Here is an 18,603-nt window from a genome sequence, read left to right as displayed (position 1 = left end):
TCACCCTTCTCTGGGCTTCCCCAGGCCTCAGCTTCCTGCTCTCAGGGAACACGCCCATTTGTCTAAGCTCTGGGAAGTAAGCAGGGAGACTGCAGCAGAATCTTTGGTCCATTAGTTGAACTACCTGACACTGTTCCCAATTTTGGCCCCCTTCATACCCTGAGTTCCATAACTCCTGAACTGAACCAGGTGCCCGATCCTTCCTGGCTCTCAGCTACTTGAGTCTAAGTCCTGCCAGTAGACAAGGGAGCTAGTCCTGCTGGGGACAGCAGCCCAGCTAGCTCTGAGTCTTCTACCAAGATCTGCAGGTTCTGAGTCCACTGTTGAAGCCTTTCTGCTTTTCTCCATCACAATCCTCTTCCTTGTCTTTCTCTCTCCTGGCTTGAGTCATCTTTGACTCAGAAATGTTAGAGCTGGAAAGGGCTTACCACCGGAGATGTCAAGCTCTGCATGGGACAAATGGGGAAGCTGAAGCCTAGAGAGGTTGCTTGAGTCACCCAAGGTCACATAGCATGCTTGTAGGTAGAACCCAGGGCCACTCTCTGTGGAAGGCTCCTTCCTTTAGTCACATCTGCTTTCCTGTCCCTGGTTACATTGATGGGGAGTTTCACACTAACATGTAACTGATTGCCACAGGCAGGCTTCAAGTTTCAGCCTTCCCAAGAAGCAGATAAACCAAACATGAAAGAAGGGATTTTAGTTATGGTAGATGTTTGGGGGCAGGTGGAAAGTCCCAGCCTCCCTCACACCTCCCAACAGAGTTCGTCTCTGATGGTCTCACTTCTTCCAGAAGCCTGGAAGGAGCTTGTCTCCTTGACTCCTGCTTTGGAAAGGCTTTTCTCCCCACCCTCCTGGGTCCACTATGGCCTTGGCTTTCCAAAGATGGGAGGCAGGAGACTATTGCACTGCAGCAGAGGGCCCAGGCCCAGAATGGGGTCTGGGAAGAGGAATCTGGGCACCCCCAGGCTGCCCTGCTCTAGGAAAGAGGCAAATGCTCACTGACTTACAGAATTTAATAAAGTCATTTTTAGGGGGTAGGGACAAAACACCCTAGTACACAGTGAGGGAGCTGCTCCAGTACCCAGGTCTGCTGGGACTCAGGTCTGCTGGGAGTCTGAGGGCTTGATGAACTTAGTCTCTGAGCTGGGCATCAAGGGGTCCAGTTTTGAGGGTCGCCTATAGTCCTTGGTGTGGGTTGAGGGGTTCTGCGTTGTGCAAGGCAAGATGAGTTGAGTTTGCCCTCACCCAGAGGGGTACAGGGCCCATTCAAATGTCTTAGAGGGCCATGACTTCCCAAAGATTTCCAAACCCATTTAACCATAGCAGGTCATATCCAATTTCTCAGAGTCCCTGGGCCCCAGCAAGTGAATTTGCAAAGGAATCCCTATGTCCTTTGTCAGTTCCCCCATCTTTTTCAGACCTGGCCAGGAGCCTGGAATTGAGCCGGGTCCTGCTCAAGAGCAGGAAAAACCAGGGGTTTTGCTTTGGGGCCTGGGTGGCCCAGGCTGAGCTTGAGAGACAACTGTGAGCAGGTCTATCTGTTTTTAGGAAACCTGCAATATTTCTCTCTGGCAACATGCTCCTATCCCTGGCAGGTCTGCAGCACTGCAGCTGCCCAAGAAGGCTGTGCTCACGGGACAATCTTAAGCACTATGGAGAGTTGGGTGGTGGCCACATCTACTTGCTCATGAGCAAATTCAGTCCTAAAGTACAGCCAGTACCAGAGCATTTGGGGGGTGCCCGTGTGGACAGCACTTCATCCACAGTTATCTCCTTTTTGATTCTCACCACCACCATGGGGGAGGGGGTAGTTTTGGCGGGGTTTTCTATTCCCCTTAGACAGGTGAGGAACTGGGACAAGGCAAGGGCTTCTTCTGTTGGCAATAGAGTAGAAGCTGAGCCTAGGTGCTCTGAATTCCAGCTGCAAAGCTGGCCCCCCTGGACAGTTTTTCTCAAGGCCCAGTGACTAGGGGTGGAAGTTGCTGGCTCTACTGCCTGAACCCCAGGGAGCTCTTCCAGAGGGGTCACTCACGGGCAGGTCTGTGACGTTGGAGTTTGAGGGGTGACCCAAGCCGTACTTTTGCTCCTGCAGCCGTGTGGTCAAGTCCTGCTTCTCTTGTCCCCAGCGTCGAGCTGAGTCCTCTAACTGCCACCATGGAGAGGGACAGATGGGGAACCTCTAGGTAGCAGGGCCCATCCCTGAGATCTGAGACAACCAGAGCTTGAGCCTACTCTCTGAGCAGAGAGCAAAACCCTGGGCAATGTGAGCTTGCTACCTTCCCAAGAGACCTCAGGGGTGGCAGGGCTGGGTCGAGAGGGGCCAAGCGATATTCTTACTAAAACACAGATGGGTCTTCTTTGAGTTCCAGCATTGTACTGAGTGAGCCCTGACCCTGAGTCCACACTGATCCTTGACTCTGGTCATAGACTGAGCCCTGATCCTGTTCACACGTGAGCCCCAACCCTGGTCATGGGCCCAGTGAGGAGCATGCCTAGTTTGATGAACTCCTTTGCCTTACCTACCTGGCTTTCCAGGGACAGGATCCGGCTCTGAGCTTGTTCCAGCTTGGCCAGGAGGTTAATTTTGTCTGAAGTGTTGGCAAGAAAATCCTGTGGGCAAAGCAGAAACTTACAGGTGGCCCCAGCTGGGGGCTGCGGCTGAGTGAGCTCAGGAGATGCTAAGGAAGGAACCAACTGGGTTTGAGTTCCAAACTCAGCTCTCTGATGCAGAGCCTCAGACCCAAGGGCCTAAGCCTCTTCCTGAAGTTCAGACCTGGTATGGCATGTGCTTTTTTCACAGTTGTTCTCCCAACAGATTTTGAGTATATGGTTTTTGCACATCAGCTTATTATTATTATTACTTTTTAAATCCTCACCCGAGGATATGTTTTTTATTGATTTGAGAGAGAGAGAAAGAGACAGAGAGACAGAGAAACATCGATGGATCAGTTGCCTCCTGTACATGCCTTGACTGGGAATCAAACCCATCACCTTTTGGTGCAGGGGACAATGCTCCAATCGAGTCACACCGGCCAGGGCTGCATATCAGTTTGTAAATGTAAAATGAACGAGGGAGTGCCCAATGTTGCATAGAAAGGAATCTTGAACTGGGAGGCTTTTTGTGAAGTGAAGAACCTGTGAAGCAAGGGCTCCCTTGTCTCCAGCACTTTACCTGGATGCACATGCATTAGGTATGCTTTCAAACAGAACTCACCTCCTGTGAGTCCTGGAATGAAGAGAAAAACTCTCTTGTGCCCTGGGCCACCCCTCTTCTGTAATTCAAATGTCCTGTCTTTGGGTTTGCATAAAGCAGCAACCTCAAAAGTGGAGTGGGGCCAGGGCATGTCTGGGGCCTGGGCACCCACCTGCTGGCAGAGTTTCTGTGCACTTGGAGTGGCCTGGGCCATTTGTCTCTTGAAGCCTCTCTGCGAGGTCTCCTGCTCCCAACTCCCAAGGGTCCTTCTGGGGTAGGGGAAAAGAGCTCTCTAAGGCTGTACCAGTCCCAGGAAGTGCTTCAGACTGGAGTTTCTGAGAGGTCTGTGTGGAGTTCAAGGGGAAGCCAGCCAGATGGCAAAAGGAGTCAGTGGTCAAGGGCCAGTTAGGGGCTTGCTTTCTCCTAGGGTGCTAGACAAGGGTTAGGTAAAGCTTTCAGGCTCGTGTGTTCCCCAAGGAGAAAGAGCAAGGCCTGAGGACTGGCACTCCAGGAGAAGCCAGGCACGTTGGAGACACTGGGAAGCCCAGCTCCCGGCCTTGGTATTTAACTTGGATTGTGCTGAGTCATAGCTAGGCACCTGATGACCTGTTCAGGCAGACCCAGGCCAAGCCCGTGCTGGTGGCTCTTACCGGCAGGGCCTGCTGCTGCAGAATAATGGGGGCGGACTGGTGGCGGATCTTATCCAGCTCTGCCTGCAGCCTCGAGTTTTCTGCCAGCAGCACTGAGTAAAGGTCAACAGGCAGGTTCTCTCCTGTAGGATCCTGGGGAAGTCCAGAGGCTGAGAGCATGGGGAAGGCTGTGAAATGGCCACAGATATTCATGAGATGGGCTTTCCTACTCCATGTGCCTGGCCTGATCTCCTCCAGCATTTTGCTCCATCCTGCTTCTCTTCTTCTCCCAAGCCTTCCATTGGTCCCCACTGCCAGTGGGATCAGGCCTCCACTCCTCAGGCCATTATTCTCAGTTCTCCCTACCCACTCCCTGATGTTTGTCCTGGGTCTATTGCAGCTCTTCACCCCTCTATCTTTCCTCCCTTCTCTGTTCTTGGCATGGTCACTTCTGGGCCTTTGCTGTGGCTGATTAGCCTGTCCTGAGGTTGCCTTCTTGTCTCTCATCCCCCTCCTGGGTGACCTCAGGGTTCCTGAAAGGCGAGCCCTACTTTCATTGTTTTCTAAAGTCCTTCAGAAACGCACCCCTCACTCCCATCCCTATGCGGTAAAGGCTGAGTGCTGGCTGGGCACACAGGGATCTCTGCTGAGGCTGCACAGACAGGCTCAAGGAAAGCCGCTGCTTCGGCTGCCCTGATATGGTGTGACCCAGTTCTCTCCTGCTCACCAGAGCTACCTCTGAATGGCAGTTCTAGGTGGCTTTGGTTAACATCAACGGAGAAAACAAACCCTTGATTTAACCAAAGTATTTTTGTTTATTTTATAGAAGCAGACTCTTTGAAAATATGGGAGATGAGAAAATAGTTTGAAGGATCCTGGAGTTAAGAAATTGGAAACTTCCCGGGTAGCCCCTCTCTGCTTTCTCTGGTCTGCAGGGCTTCTCCCCTACCTCTTTCTAGCCTGGCTCATACACTATGTCCTGATGTATCCTGTGGGCTCCCTGGGAGGAGAAGGGAGCGCAAGGACCTATGAATAGGGGAGTACCACCATCTGCCACAATTGGGAGGTGCTTCTGGAACCGGGAAGCTCAGGGAAGGGAGGGACTCCACGGACTGGATGACATCTGGGGGAGCAGCCTCACCTGTCCCGGGCTTTCCCGGCAGCTTGTTGGGCAGGGGCTTGTTCCTCTCCTGAAGCTTGTCCTTCAGCACCTGCTCCATCTTCTCAATCACCTGGGGAGCAGAGTTCAGAGGCCGGGCTGGTCTGGGGGCTCCACACATCCCCTCTGTGGCTGGCCCCTGGCGATCTGACAGCCCCGCCCCCCCAGACCCTGCCTTCTCCTGGTGTCGCACGGTGTCCTCCAGCGCCCTCATCTTCTGCAGCCTGTCTTGGTGCCTCTTCAGTGGTGCAGCCTGTGGCTGCTGAGCCTGGTACAAGAGAAGCAGCTCCTTCTCTCGATCATTCTTCTGATGGTGGGGAGGGGGAGAGGGAGAGGAGGGAAGGAGTGCCTGGGTATTACCCTTGGCCTAGAGGGCTCACCCCAGACCCCTCTGCTGAGTCCTCCACTGTGCTGGCCCCCCTCCCTCTGGGCCCTTCTCCCTTATGCTCCCAGACACTTCTCCACAGACTCCCACCATAGTTCCCCATGCTCTCTGCCCCCCAAACCCCAGCTCACTCGAATCAGCTCATTCTGCAGATGCTGCACCTTGTCCCTCAGTTTCCTCATGTCCAGCTCACTCAGCAGCAGTTTCTGCTTCATGGACACTGGTGGAGGGGGCAGGGGGAGAGATGGCTCAGGCAGGAGGCAGCTTCCAGCTCAGTGCAGCACAGTTTGGGGCTGGGGCAGGTGTCTTTCAGCCCTGGGGCTTGAGACAGGACTGGATTCCCTGTTTCTCACTGTGGATAGGGTCTGGCTGGCTCCTATCAGCCTGTGTCCAGTAACATGCACACGTGGGAAAGCCCTGCCATGCTGTCCCACGGTTCAGAGCCGAGGCTCAGGCAGGCACCCGGTGCCCTTGGTGGCCTTTATGCCCTCACCCAGCCTCTGGGTCTTGTCGGCATTGCCCTGCTCCTCTTCCGTCTCCTCCTGGGTCAGGTGGCTTCTCAGCACGCGGTTCTCTGCTTCCAGGGCACTGGCCTGTTTCCGCAGCAACAGGATGTCCTCAGCCATCGTCCGTATGGCCCGTCGGTAGCTGTTTATCTCCTGTGGATCCCAGCCCTCAGAGTTGAGCTTCCAGCCCACATCTGCACCCACACTTGGGAATCAGTGTGTCAACCCCAAGGCCGATGAACAGTGTGCCCTCAAGTCTTAGCAACTCCTCTGAGGGGTGATTATGGCTCGGCCTGCATGCCTCCTGGCCATGTGAGAGAAGTCGCACTCGGGTCCTCTCCCAGGAGTCATGTCTCTTCCTGTGATGCCAGCTGGGGGGGACCCAGGGCTCAGAAACCAGGTGAGGAAAATTATGAGAAACAGAGACTCGAAAGGACCTGGAGCCAGTTCCCAGGCCACTTCTCCCTGCTTCTTTCTCCCTTTTCTAATTCCTCTCCTTCCTCATGTCACTGAGAGCCCAGGTGAGATTCTCTCGGAAACCCCACTGAATGCCACTTGGGAGCTGACCACAGGCACCAGCCCAACGGGTCAAGAAGGGACACAAAGTAAGCTTGGGAGACCCAAATGAGGACTCAGGGTTGGGATCCCGCTCCAAGATCTGAGGTGTGGCCAGGATGCCAGGCTCTGTCGTTAATTAACAAAAATCTTAATATCTGGTGTTTGTTGAGGTTTACTCTGTTCCAGGTTGGGAGGAGGGCCTCCCTCATTTAGTCCTTACACCAAGCCAATGAGGGTCGATACTGGTATCATCTTCATTTTACCAACAAGGAAACCGAGGCCCAGAGGGGTGAATAACTTGCTCAGTCACAAAACTGAGAGGCAGAGCCAAGGTCTGAAACCCACAAATGCTGACACTTGAGTCTGTGTTTTAAAGTGCTGTGCAGTCCTGCTGTGAGCCCCTACATGGAGATATCACAGGATGTTGAGACGTGATACAACAGGCTACTAAAAAGAATTATCAATGTGATCTCCATCTGGGGAAAATATTTATGTCTGACCTTATGTATGCATAGGAGAATTAATGAGCTATATTTACATGTATTTGTTTCATAATTAGAAATTCCCTCTTGCTATTTAGACAAAGTTTTGTAAAGGGAATTTCTTAAATCTAAACAGCACAAGATATAACAGGGACTCAAAACATGAAGCCAGAAAAGTCCATAGAAGGGGAAGAGGTGGGTGAAGTCAGCAGGAGTATGCTAAGCTCTGGTTGATTAGCTTCCCAGAGGCTATGGAGGACTTGCATGTGGGGGTGGGTCTCCTAAATCAGCTAGGGTTCCCAAGTCCCCTGGAAGCAGAGCTCTGCCCCCAACTTCCACCTAGGCCTCATGCTGACTGAGGATATGGCTTGGCTCCCAGCCACTGCCACCAACCAGCTGCAGGGTTGGCTACTGGCTTCTTGGGGAGGGGCTGCTGGACAGCGGGGATTCATCAGACACCACTTGTCACCTGCTGCTATCTAGCCTTCTGGCTGGACTCCCTCTAACCAGTGCCAGTGCTGGGTCCATCTCCCCAGCACCTACCCCAATTGAGTTCCAGGTCTTGGCTCCTCCAGATCTGCCCATCTGGTGTCCTCAGACAGCCCTGTTAATTAGGAGCCAGCCCAGAGACCACACAGGGCTTTGTGGTCAGAGCCCAGCTTGGCCATGACTCACAGAGTGAGCTCAGACAGGACCCTTCCTGTCTGAGCCTCAGATTCCTCATATGGGATAAACACAGGTGCTGCGGAGCTCAGAGTCAGTGTGTGTGTGACAGCTGGCCCAGGGCCTTGCCAGGGCAGGTATGACCTGGAGGTATCCATTCCCATCCCATTTCTGTTCAGTGGCTGCTTTATCAGCAGATCAGACGTCTTCCTCTTTTTCCTGGCTGCCTTACTCATCAATTTGGAGAACTGCTTGGATACTGGATACTATTAAAGTTGAATATATGCAGAGCCTATGATGTAGCAATTGTACTCCTGAGTATACACCCAATAAACATGCAACTATGAATGCACCTAGAAGCAGGGCTAAGAACATTGCTACTAGCCTTATTTGTAATAACCCCAAACTGGATACAACAAAAATGCCCATCACAGTAGAATGGTGAGATAGTTATGCAATGGAATACTACACAACAATAAAAATGAGCCAGCGTCAGCTACGTGAAACCACATGGAGGAATTTCTCAAATATACCGCGTAAGAGAAGCCAAACGCAAAACACCTTCTCTATGATTCCATGTAGATTTGGTTTAAAAATAGACAAACTCAAGCAATAACGTTAGAAGTCAGGATGGGAGATCCATTTGGGGAGGTGATTGGGAGGCACCAGGGAGCTTCAGAGGTGCTGGCAATGCTGTACCTCTTGATCTTTCGTTGAGCATTTACTTTGTACTTTGTAATAATTCAACACAGTGAATACACTTATGTTTTGTGCATTGTCTGAATGTGTGCTGTACTTTATATAAACAAATTAAAAACCTTTAATGAATTAAAAAATTTAAAAAATCCTGGCTTAGTTTTTACTGTTTGGTTAAGTACTGAAAGCCTCCAGACGGCAACCCTCCTCTGGGGACCCTCTCAATAATGGGCTCTTCTCAGCTCTGAGCTGTGAATGCTTCTGTGACCTCTGCTCCTAGGCCCTCACTGCAGCTTCTGCACCCTGTGAGGCATCCTCCCAGTCGGATCTGGGGGAGCTGAGCGGACTGAGCGATGCCTCCTTGCAGAGCCTTCTGAGAATGAGCAGGACTGCTCCTTGCCTAGGGCTGGCATGATGCCAGAACATTCTGAGACCCACATTGGTTCAGCTAGCACTGGAGCTCAGATTCTGCTTTAAAACCTGTGCTCTTTGCATTTACTCGATTGAGGAAGGCTGGGGCTTCACCCAGAGGGAAGAAGGATGGCTTGACTTTGACTGAATCTGTCTACGGAAATTAAGGGGCTCTGATGGAGGAGGTGGCCAGTGTAGGTACCAATGTCCATCTGATGTCCTGAGGACCCATTCTGCCTTTTGTCCCTGAGGCCAAAGCTGCCTTGGGGTGAAGATGGAAGAGCATGTTCCCCTGCCTGCTCCTCAAGGAGCCAAACATGCCAGAAGATGTGGGTGTGCAGCTAATCTCGCTGTCTTCACCCGCACCTGGCCCAGCATAGTGTGAAAACAGCAGATTTGAATAAGCCAGCCTGATCCCATTGCTGGCTCATCAGCTTCCTCTTCAAGTGGGCCCTGACCAAGGTACCGGTGGGGGGAGAGAGAGACCAGGCAAGGAAGAACCCTGCTGGATGCTGCAGTCTGGGTACCTTAGTCTATGTGTGTGCGGGTGGAGGGCTGAGAACTCTATAGCTGTGGTTCAGAGTGAGCTCCTGAGATTTGGATCAGAAGCAAAATCTGAGGCCTGGCATACAAAGTCTCTTACAAACTTCCCCTTCATGCACACTGACCCAGCCTTTCCCCTCCCACACTCTTCTTCCTCCCTTCATACCTCCACTCCTGCATTCCCACAACCTAACCTGTCCTTCTAATCACATGAGGACTGATAGTATGCATGTGTGCATGTGTGTGTGCATGTGTGTGTGTGCATGTGTGCATGCATGCATGGAGGGAGTTCCAAGGGAAGGGGCTGCCAGCCCCCCTGCCTACCCCGTGAATATGATCACCCCCATTCCCTTTTAGGGCTCATCTGTTCTAGGATTCCATTGTTCTTCATCTCAGCAGTCCCGGGGATGAGCAAAGCTCTGTTCTTACCAACCCCCTTGACAGGCAAAGAAAGCTGAGGCCCAGATAAAATGAGTGTTCTCTCCTCAGGCAGATGGCCCCTGCTGGAGGAAGGGTCATGGCTTCTTCAGGACTCCATCCTTTGGAGATCAGCTCTATAGACCTCCCCCAGGCCCCTATGCCACCCCCAATCTGGCTGCTCTCTGAGCAAGAGGTCTTTCCAGGAGGATGAAAAGGGACCTGGTCCTGGCTTATCCTCCTCAGTCTCCACCATGGCCAGTATCCTCTGTCCATGGGAACAAGAGAGGTAGCAACCTGGCACGCCTGCCCTTCCTCCTCAGTTTTGCCCACCCTCACAGCTGAGTGGAAACCTTGGGCAACACAGCTGGGCTGAGAGGCTGCAGCCTGACCTATCCAAGCAGTCTGGGCTCCTCACTCAGGGCCACACTCTGCGTCACAGTCCAGCCTTGAGAACACACAAGACACCATGTCTCAGATTTCCTGTTATGGTCCTGCCCCTCTGCCTGCTCCTTCCTTCCCTCGGTTCCCAGCCTGTTTGTACCAGCACCTTCTCTAGGGGCACTGACTCTACTTGTGCCTGACCCTGAGTGACCACAGCACCTCTCACCTGCTGATACTCTACGAGGACCCCAGCTCTCAGCAGTGTGCCCAAGGATACAAAGGCAAGTTATAAATCCTAGTGTGGAAGCAGATCCGTAAACACCCAGTCAATCACATTTGCTGAGCACCACTGTGTGCCAGGTCTGTGCCAAGCTGGGACCATGAAGCACAGAGGAGCCCATATGGCCTCTGCCTATAGTGGTCTCACCTCTACACTGAAGAGATGGCAAGAAGTATCTGTAACAGAGGGGATTTCAGAGGAGGCTCTTAACTTATCCTGGTGTCCAGGAAAGCTTCCTGGAGGAGGTGATAATCTGAGCTGACTCTTTGAAGATGAGTAGGTGTTACCCCAGGTGGGGAGAAGGTTCTCTGGGCAGAGAAGACACTGTGGAAGGCAAGGAGGTGAGAGAATGGGTGATGAGGAACAAAGCAAGCGTGTTTCTGGAAAGCAGGGTGCAGGGAAGAGGGAGGGGTAGGTGTATGGCTGGAGAGGTATCAGGGAAGACAGAATAGGGCCTTGAAGGTCAGTCTCAGGAGCTTGGACTCTGTCTTGCAGGCCATTGAAAGGCCTAAACTGGGGGCTGGAGGTGCATGTGACAAGATCCCTCTGGATGTTTAACACAGAGAATAAATGAGAGGAGTGGAGGCCAAGAGCAGTGGGCCAGGTGACACACAATGAGACCTGCCCAGGTAAAGGAGGTGGGCATGAAAATGAGGGCAGGAGCTGCAGGAGGGAGAAGAGCGAGAAGGAAGAGGAGGAGGACAGGGAGGTGGAGGAGAAGGAGGAGTATCTAGGGTCTCGTGAGGACATACATGCAGGAAGTGAGGGGTAGAGGTGCTGGTTTGGGGAAGGGCGGGGCATGTTGAGTGTGAGGTGCCTGTGTGGCCTCCAAGTGGGGGTGGCCACAGGCAGTTGATGGTGGTCAAGCTCAGAGATAATCTTAGCTGGAGATTGAAGGGTAGGAAGGCAGCTCTCAAAGATGTGAGCAAAGCCTTGGAATGGAGGAGATTTTCCATAGTTAAAGGAAGTGTAGAGTCTGGGATGGGGTTTAAGGACAAAGGGAGAGGTGGTAGTGAGAGAGGGGTCTTCAAGATCAGGGCAATTGTCAGAGAGGAGGGAGGAAAAGGGGCTAAATCAGGCTGGAAAGCAGAGCTTCAGAATGGGGGCACAATGGCCTTCCACTTTGGGTAATAGCACATGGGGTAACATAGAACCCTTGACCCTAGAGATAAGCTAAAAATCTGGATACAAAGTAAAAACTACATTCTTAAAAGTATTAAAGAGCTTGCAAGACAGTGAGGACTTATTGGACGGAGATAAGAGACAGGTGGGGACCCATGTGGTGGAATACTACACAGTAATAAAAAAGAGAAACCACAGCACCAAGCAACCACAAAGATGAATCTCACCTATAAAGTTGAGCAAAAGAACCATACACAAAATAATGCACATGGCATGATGTCCTCTAAAGTTAACAACAGGGACCATTAGGCCATAGTGTCAGGGAGGTACACTTAGGTGATGACAGTATAAAGACGCAAACAAGACAGTAAGCTGGCACAGTGGTCATGTCCAGGAGAGGAGGGGTGGGAGGCGCTTCCAGGCACTGGGGACATTTTATTTCTTGACGTAGGTGGTAGTTTCATTTATTTTATAATAACTTGATTGTGTTTTATTTTTATGTTCAATGCAATATTCTCTACATGGGTTATGTTTTACAATTAAAAATGTTTTTTTAAAAAGGAAAGATTTACTTCCAGTCTAGATGGCAAAGTAAGTAAATGCTTTGCTTGCATCTTCCTATGACTACATCAGAATTAGAGAACCACCACCCTTGAGAACCACCTGAAGACTAGCTGAATGAAACTTCTGTAACTAAGGACATAAAGAAGCCGCCACATCAAGGTAGGAGGGAAGATGTGGAACAGGCAGGTCCCACACTTATGGTGTGACAATTAAGAATCGGGAGGTACATCTTGGGTACAGAGGTGCCCCCTGAGGAGAGATGGGTCCCAGCCCCACACTGGGCTCCCTAGCCTGAAGCACCAGTGGCAGAAAGGGGAGTCCCCACAACACCTGGCTGTGAAAACCAAGAGGGATAGCAGCTGAGTAAGACAGAGGGCTACTGGAGTCCCTCTTGAGGGGCTTGTTCACGGACTCACTGGCTCACAAATTCACTCGTTTTAAGTTTGTAGGAAATACAACTCAAAAAGTGCTAGGGACCTATGAAGAGGAACTGAGTTGACTAGTTTCAGGATGGGGGCTGGAGGGGCAGGGGTCAGGGGTCAGGGATCAGGGGTGAGGGGTCAGGGCAGCTCTCTCCAGGGATGGAAGTGCTAACAGTCTCCATTGCTCCTTTGTTGAACTCTTCCCCTATTCAGCTCACAGGTGCAGGCAGGCACCAAATACAAGCTCTCTGTTAACCTAGCACTATTCCCCTTATTCCAGTGGTTACCTGAGACTTTGTAACACCCAACTTGTGTGCTCAGCCCAAGCCACTTCCAGAAGCTTTTCCACACAATTGGCCTGCCTCAGCATGCATTGCAGACTTTCCTAAAATCTCTCAAAGATCCACAAACCTCAAGCAAGCAACGGCTGGCTTCAGCATGCCCTATACTTCTTGTTAAGTGGCTCCAAGCCAAGAACAAGCAGCAACAGGGCTCAACTTGCATTGTAACTCCCATCAGGTGGCCCCAAGCCTGGCATAAGCTGCAGCAAGTGTTGGCTTGGAACACAGCTTCAACTAAGTGGCAATAAGCCCAGCACAAGTGGTGCCTGGACTCAGTTTATGTTGTGGTGCCTACCACAGTATCCAGGAACAGCACTAGTGACAGCCAGCCCCAGTTTGCAGCATAGCATTTCCCAAACCCTGCACATGTGGGAACCAACTACAGATTACTTTAAAGCTTCCACCAGGTGCCCCCAAGCTAGGCACAAATGGCTTACCTTGACCTGTATCAGAACTCCTTCCAAGAGCCTCCAGAACCAACACATCTATTGTCCAGCTTCAGACCACACCCAACCAGCACCACCCAATGCACCACCCAACCAACTCCATAAATTATACACACAGAGGGTGGACTTGGCAAGCATCAGAGCCTCACTTAAAGAGACTCCTGCTCCATGAAATGAACCCCCACAAAGCAACTTGTCTGCTGTAGTCATGGCCAGTCCTCCCAGCCAGTCAGCCTGAGGGTTAATATCACTGGCTGATATCCCAATGGAAATCAAGGCCTTACTACAACAGGAGGGCACACACAGCCCACACAAGCAGCATAGCATCTGGAGCGCCTGAATCAGGTGAACAGGAGACTGCACTGCTGGGTCCCACAGGACACCTAATAGATAAGACCACTCTGCCAAGACTGGGAGATGTAGCAGCTCTACCTAATACATAGAAACACACACAGAGAGACAAGCAAAATGAGGAGACAAAGAAACATGTCCCAAATGAAAGAACAAGACAAAACTCCAGAAAAATAACTAAACAAAATGGAGAAAAGCAATCTATCAGCTACAGAGTTCAAAACACTGGTTACACAGAGATAGAAACCATAAAAAAGGACCAGTCATAAATGAAGAATACAATAACTGAAATGAAGACTACATTAAGGGAATCAACAGCAGATCAAGTGAAGCAGAGGATTGAACCAATGATGTAGAAGACAAGGTAGCAGAAAATACCCAATGAGAACAGCAAAAAGAAAAAATAATCCCAAAACAGGAGAGTTTAAAGGACCCCTGGGACAACATCAAGTGTAGCAATGCACATCATAAGGGTACCAGAAGGAGAAGAGAGAGTGAGAAAGGGATTGAAAACCTATTTGAAGAAATAATGATCAAAACTTACCAAACTTCTCAAAGGAAATAGACATAAAAGTCTAGGAAACACAGAGGGTCCCAACAAAATGAACCCAAAGAGGCCCACACCAAGACACATAACAATTAAAATGCCAAAGATTAAAGACAAAGAGAATCTTAAAAGTAGCAAGAGAAAGCAGTTAGTTATGTACAAGGGAGCTGCCATAAGACTGTCAGATAGGCTCTGGCTGAGTAGCTCAGTTGGTTAGAGCAGCGAACTGATACACCAAGGTTGTGGGTTCGATTCACAGTCAGGGCACATACAAGAATTAACCAAAGAATGCATAAATAACTGGAACAACAAATCTCTCTCCCTCTCTCCTTCTAGTTCTCTCTAAAAATGAATAAAATAATAATAAAAAAGAACTGTTAGGTGATTTCTCAACAGAAACTTTGCTGGCCAGAAGGGATTGGCATGAAATACTCAAAGTAACAAAAATCAAAGACTAACAACCAAGATTATGCTACCCAGGAAGGTTATCATTTAGAATCAAAGGATAGATAAAGAATTTCTGAGGAGAGAGGGAAGATGGCAGCACTGTGATAAGCAGCAGAGCTCCCCCCCCTTCCCCCCCAGCCATGGACTCGATTTACTCCTAAAATACTACATAGCCAGCTTGCAAAAACCAGAGAAACTTACCAGAGTGGACATATTGCCAGTAGGGAGCACTGAAGAAACATCATAGAGTCTGGTAAGAGAGGGGGGTGTAGAAAGGGGGAGTCCCCCCTGAAGCCTGTGCTGGACTGTGAGCCCCGAGGCTTGGAGGCTGCAAAGTTCCCTCCCCTCGGGAGTGTGAACCAGCATCCAAAAGTGGGGATCTCACACCTGGAGCGCAGGAGAGAAGAAGGAGCACCCAGCTCAGAGGGCAGAGGGACCCAGGGGAGTGGTGAGTCCACGAGGAGGGGTACAGTGCCTTCCTAGGAAACAAAGCTTCTAATGGTGGACCGGAGTCTAATGCTCAGGGGACTGACCATAAGAAAGACCGTCCCAAAGCGTGTGGCACCCGAGTAGTAAGGGACCAGATGTCTGCACTGAGCAGCCACACACAGGGACCCTCTGCCTCCCTGTAAGGCACTGTGTTGAGCCCCAAAAAACTTTTAATCTGTGAGGTGCGGGGAAGGTGAGGAGAGCCCTCCCGCCCTGAGCTCTCTGTGTGGAGAGGCTGGGATTTGTGACAAGCCCTGAGGGACACCGTGGTGGCACATGGAGCCGCCCCAGCTTTGCTGAGACCAGCAGTGCAGGGGAGCTGTGTGGAGCTGATTTTGGATCCCCTCCCGCTGGGTGCCTTGGCACATGGGCAGCTGGATCTTTCAGGACAGACTCTCTGCTTATGTGTTGAGAATTTTTGAGTTTTTGATCACTGAACTGGCTCCCACCTTCCCCAGTGTGCACAGGGCAGACAGACCAGCAGAAGCTGGGATTTGAGTCTGCAGAGTAGACTGTTTGAGGGGCATGCCTGGTGTGACCAGTCAACCAGAGCTGGGAAGGGAGGGGCGCAGCAAGCCTGTATTTCCTGCAGCCTGGGAGCACCACCCAACAGGAAAGGGGCTGGTCCAGATCACTGAGACCCCAGACACACCGGCAGTTCACAGTCCTGAAGGGGAAGGGAGAACAGCTCACAGGAGGACATTACAAGGATAAGACACTAAGGGACTGTTGTTTGGGAGCTGGAGGAAAAGCTGAAACCCCTGCTGGGGGCTGGGCAGACAAGGGACTCACTGGAAGGTTTTTTAATTGAACCCACTGAGCCCAGGCTGCTGAAACGGCCCATACAGAAAAGGCAGCAGGAGGAAATCAATCTGAAATGGCAGCAGGTCAGTGCATGGGGAACTAGAATCAGAGGACAGGGTAGGGACTGAGGAGCTGGCTGTGGAGCAGAGACTAACTCCCACACAGTGAGTGCCTGACAGTGAAACCTCTAAATAAGGGGAGTGATACCCTGAGCTACACTAACTGTCCTGCACCCTAAAGACTGAACAGAAGACTCTGGAGTAAGACTAGGCAACTACAAAGTTGCAAAATAGCTGACAAGGGGTGGTGGTCCACGGAGAGTCTCAGATCAACCATCTACCTACAAGTTTACTGCTTTCCTCTAGAGTTTCCCCCAAATCTCTAATTGGACACCCCCCCTTCCTGGGATTTATCTCTCTCTCTCTCCTCTTGATCCATTAGTATTTCTTCTTCTTCTTCTTCTTCTTCTTCTTCTTCTTCTTCTTCTTCTTCTTCTTCTTCTTCGTCTTCGTCTTCTTCTTCTTCTTCTTCTCCTTCTGCATCCCCTTCTTCTTATCCTTCTTTCTTTTGTTTTCCTCCCTTCTGTCTTCCTATCTTTTTGTTCGATTGTTAGTTTCTCTTATTCTCTTTATTGTATTTTTATTTTTTCATTTTCAACCATTATCCTATTCCTATTCTCTCCCTTAATTTTTTGCTGGCCCTTCTTTTAGAATCTTTTCTTTGCTTCTGTTATCTCCCAGTAGCTTTTCTATTTTTTACACTTTAGTTTATTATTATTATTTTCTAAATTTTTGTCACTATTAACAACAATATACTTCTCTCTCTCTAAGCTTTACTTTTCTTTCTCTCTTTTTTTTAAAGCTTTTTTTACCCTTTAGAATTTGTGTTCTCCCTTCACTCTCCCAGTTCTGTTTTCACTTGGGTTGTCATCATTGTGACTGTCAAGATATGTTTCCTGGAAGTTTAGTTGTGTATTGTCCTGCCTTGCCAGCACCCATACAACAGCTTACATGACAACGCTGGGGCTGAGACACACAGTTAGCCAACCCGAGAGGAGAGTCCTCTCAAGGACTGGTCAACAACACTCTAGATCCAACCACAACAGGAAAAGTGAAAGAACCCACAAAAGGGACACCCACAAAAGGGACATGCCTAGAGCAAAGAGCTCAGAAGTATAAGGAAAACACACCTCTGGGCTCCATTGGTCTCACAATACAAAATCCCACATCGCAAGACTGGGGGACAGCAAATATATCTAATATATAGATACAAACACTAAGACCTATCAAAATGGGGAGACAAAGAAACAACCCCCAAATCAAAGAAAAGGAAAAAAATCACCAGAAAAAGACTTTGATGAAGCAGAATTAAGCAAGTTATCAGAAAGAGAGTTCAGAGTAATGATTATAAAGATGCTCAAGGAAATTAATGAGAAAAACAAGGCACTAGGTGATAAGATCAAGGATCTTAGTGAAAACATGAAAAAATAGATACATAACATAAACAAAACTCAGACAGATATAAAGAATGCTGTATCAGATATCAAGAATGCACTGGAAGGAATTAAAAGCAGGCTCAATGAAGCAGAGGATAGAATAAGTGACTTAGAAGACAAAGTACAAAAAGTCACTCCATAAGAGCAGCAAAAAGAAAAAAACACTTAAAAAGCATAAGGACAGTCTAAGAAAGCTTTGGGACGACATAAAGCAAAAGAACATTCGCATTATAGGAATGCCAAAGGGGGAGGAGAGAGAGCAAGGGATAGAGAACTTGGTGGAGGAAATAATGACAGAAAACTTCCCTATGCTGGCGAGGGAGAAAGCCACACAAGTTCAGGAAGCACAGAGGGTTCCAAACAAGAGGGATCCAAAGAGACCCACTGCAAGACACATCATAATTAAAATGGCAAATGTCAAGGACAAAGAGAGAATATTAAGGGCTGCAAGACAGAGACAAGCAGTGATCTGCAAGGGAACCCCCATAAGGCTGACAGCTGATCTCTTAACAGAAACTCTTCAGGCCAGAAGGGAGTGGCATGAAATTCTCAAATTAATGAAAAGCAAGAACATGCAACCAAGATTGCTTTATCCAGTAAGGCTATCATTTAATATTGAAGGTGAAATAAAGAGCTTCACAGACAAAAATAGGCTAAAGGAGTTCAGTACCACCAAATCAGCATTGCAAGAAATGCTAAAAGGACTGCTCTAAGAAAAAGGAATAGCGAGAGAAAGGTACATCAGCATAAAGGGGAAAAATGGCATTAAACAAGTTTATATCAATAGTAACCTTAAATGTAAATGGAATAAATGTTGCAATCAAGAGACATAGAGTAGCTGAATGGATAATAAAACAGGGCCCAAATATATATCAACAAGAGACCCACCTGAGAGCAAAAGATTCACACAGGCTAAAAGTGAAGAGATGGAATAAAATATTCCATGCAAATGGAAAGGAAAAGAAAGCTGGAGTAGCAATATTTATTTCTGACAAAATAGACTTCAAAATAAAGACCTTAACAAGAAATAAAGATGATCACTACATAATACTAAAGGGATCAATCCAACAGGAGGAAATAACCCTTATAAACATTTATGTACCCAATATAGGAGCACCTGAATATATAAAAAAATTTCTTGGTGGACTTTAAGGGGGAGATTGACAGCAACACAATCATAGTGGGGGACTTTAACACCCCACTGTCAGCATTAGAGCATTAGATAGATCATCAAGACAAAAAATCAACAAGGAAACACAGACCTTAAAT

The 18,603-nt window shown here is 49.3% G+C and overlaps 1 protein-coding gene across 1 annotated transcript in view; it reads right to left on the bottom strand.

Moving 5' to 3' along the window:
- Positions 1-997: 997 nt before the first annotated feature.
- CCDC33 (coiled-coil domain containing 33) overlaps positions 998-18,603 on the bottom strand; it is a 28,261-nt gene continuing 10,655 nt past the window's right edge. The window contains exons 2-9 of the mRNA XM_081138582.1: positions 5,860-6,025; positions 5,498-5,586; positions 5,157-5,288; positions 4,964-5,054; positions 3,844-4,010; positions 2,524-2,610; positions 2,033-2,146; positions 998-1,205 (exon numbers count right to left, since the gene is read on the bottom strand). Of these exons, the coding sequence (XP_080994708.1) occupies positions 1,098-1,205; positions 2,033-2,146; positions 2,524-2,610; positions 3,844-4,010; positions 4,964-5,054; positions 5,157-5,288; positions 5,498-5,586; positions 5,860-6,025 (954 nt within the window). The 3' untranslated portion in view covers positions 998-1,097. The remainder of the gene's footprint in view (positions 1,206-2,032; positions 2,147-2,523; positions 2,611-3,843; positions 4,011-4,963; positions 5,055-5,156; positions 5,289-5,497; positions 5,587-5,859; positions 6,026-18,603) is intronic.

Source organism: Miniopterus schreibersii (genome assembly GCF_964146895.1).
Source record: "Miniopterus schreibersii genome assembly, chromosome: 1".
NCBI lineage: Eukaryota > Metazoa > Chordata > Mammalia > Chiroptera > Miniopteridae > Miniopterus > Miniopterus schreibersii.
Note: the sequence above shows the minus strand (reverse complement) of the source record. Positions and strands in the feature narration are given on the sequence as shown.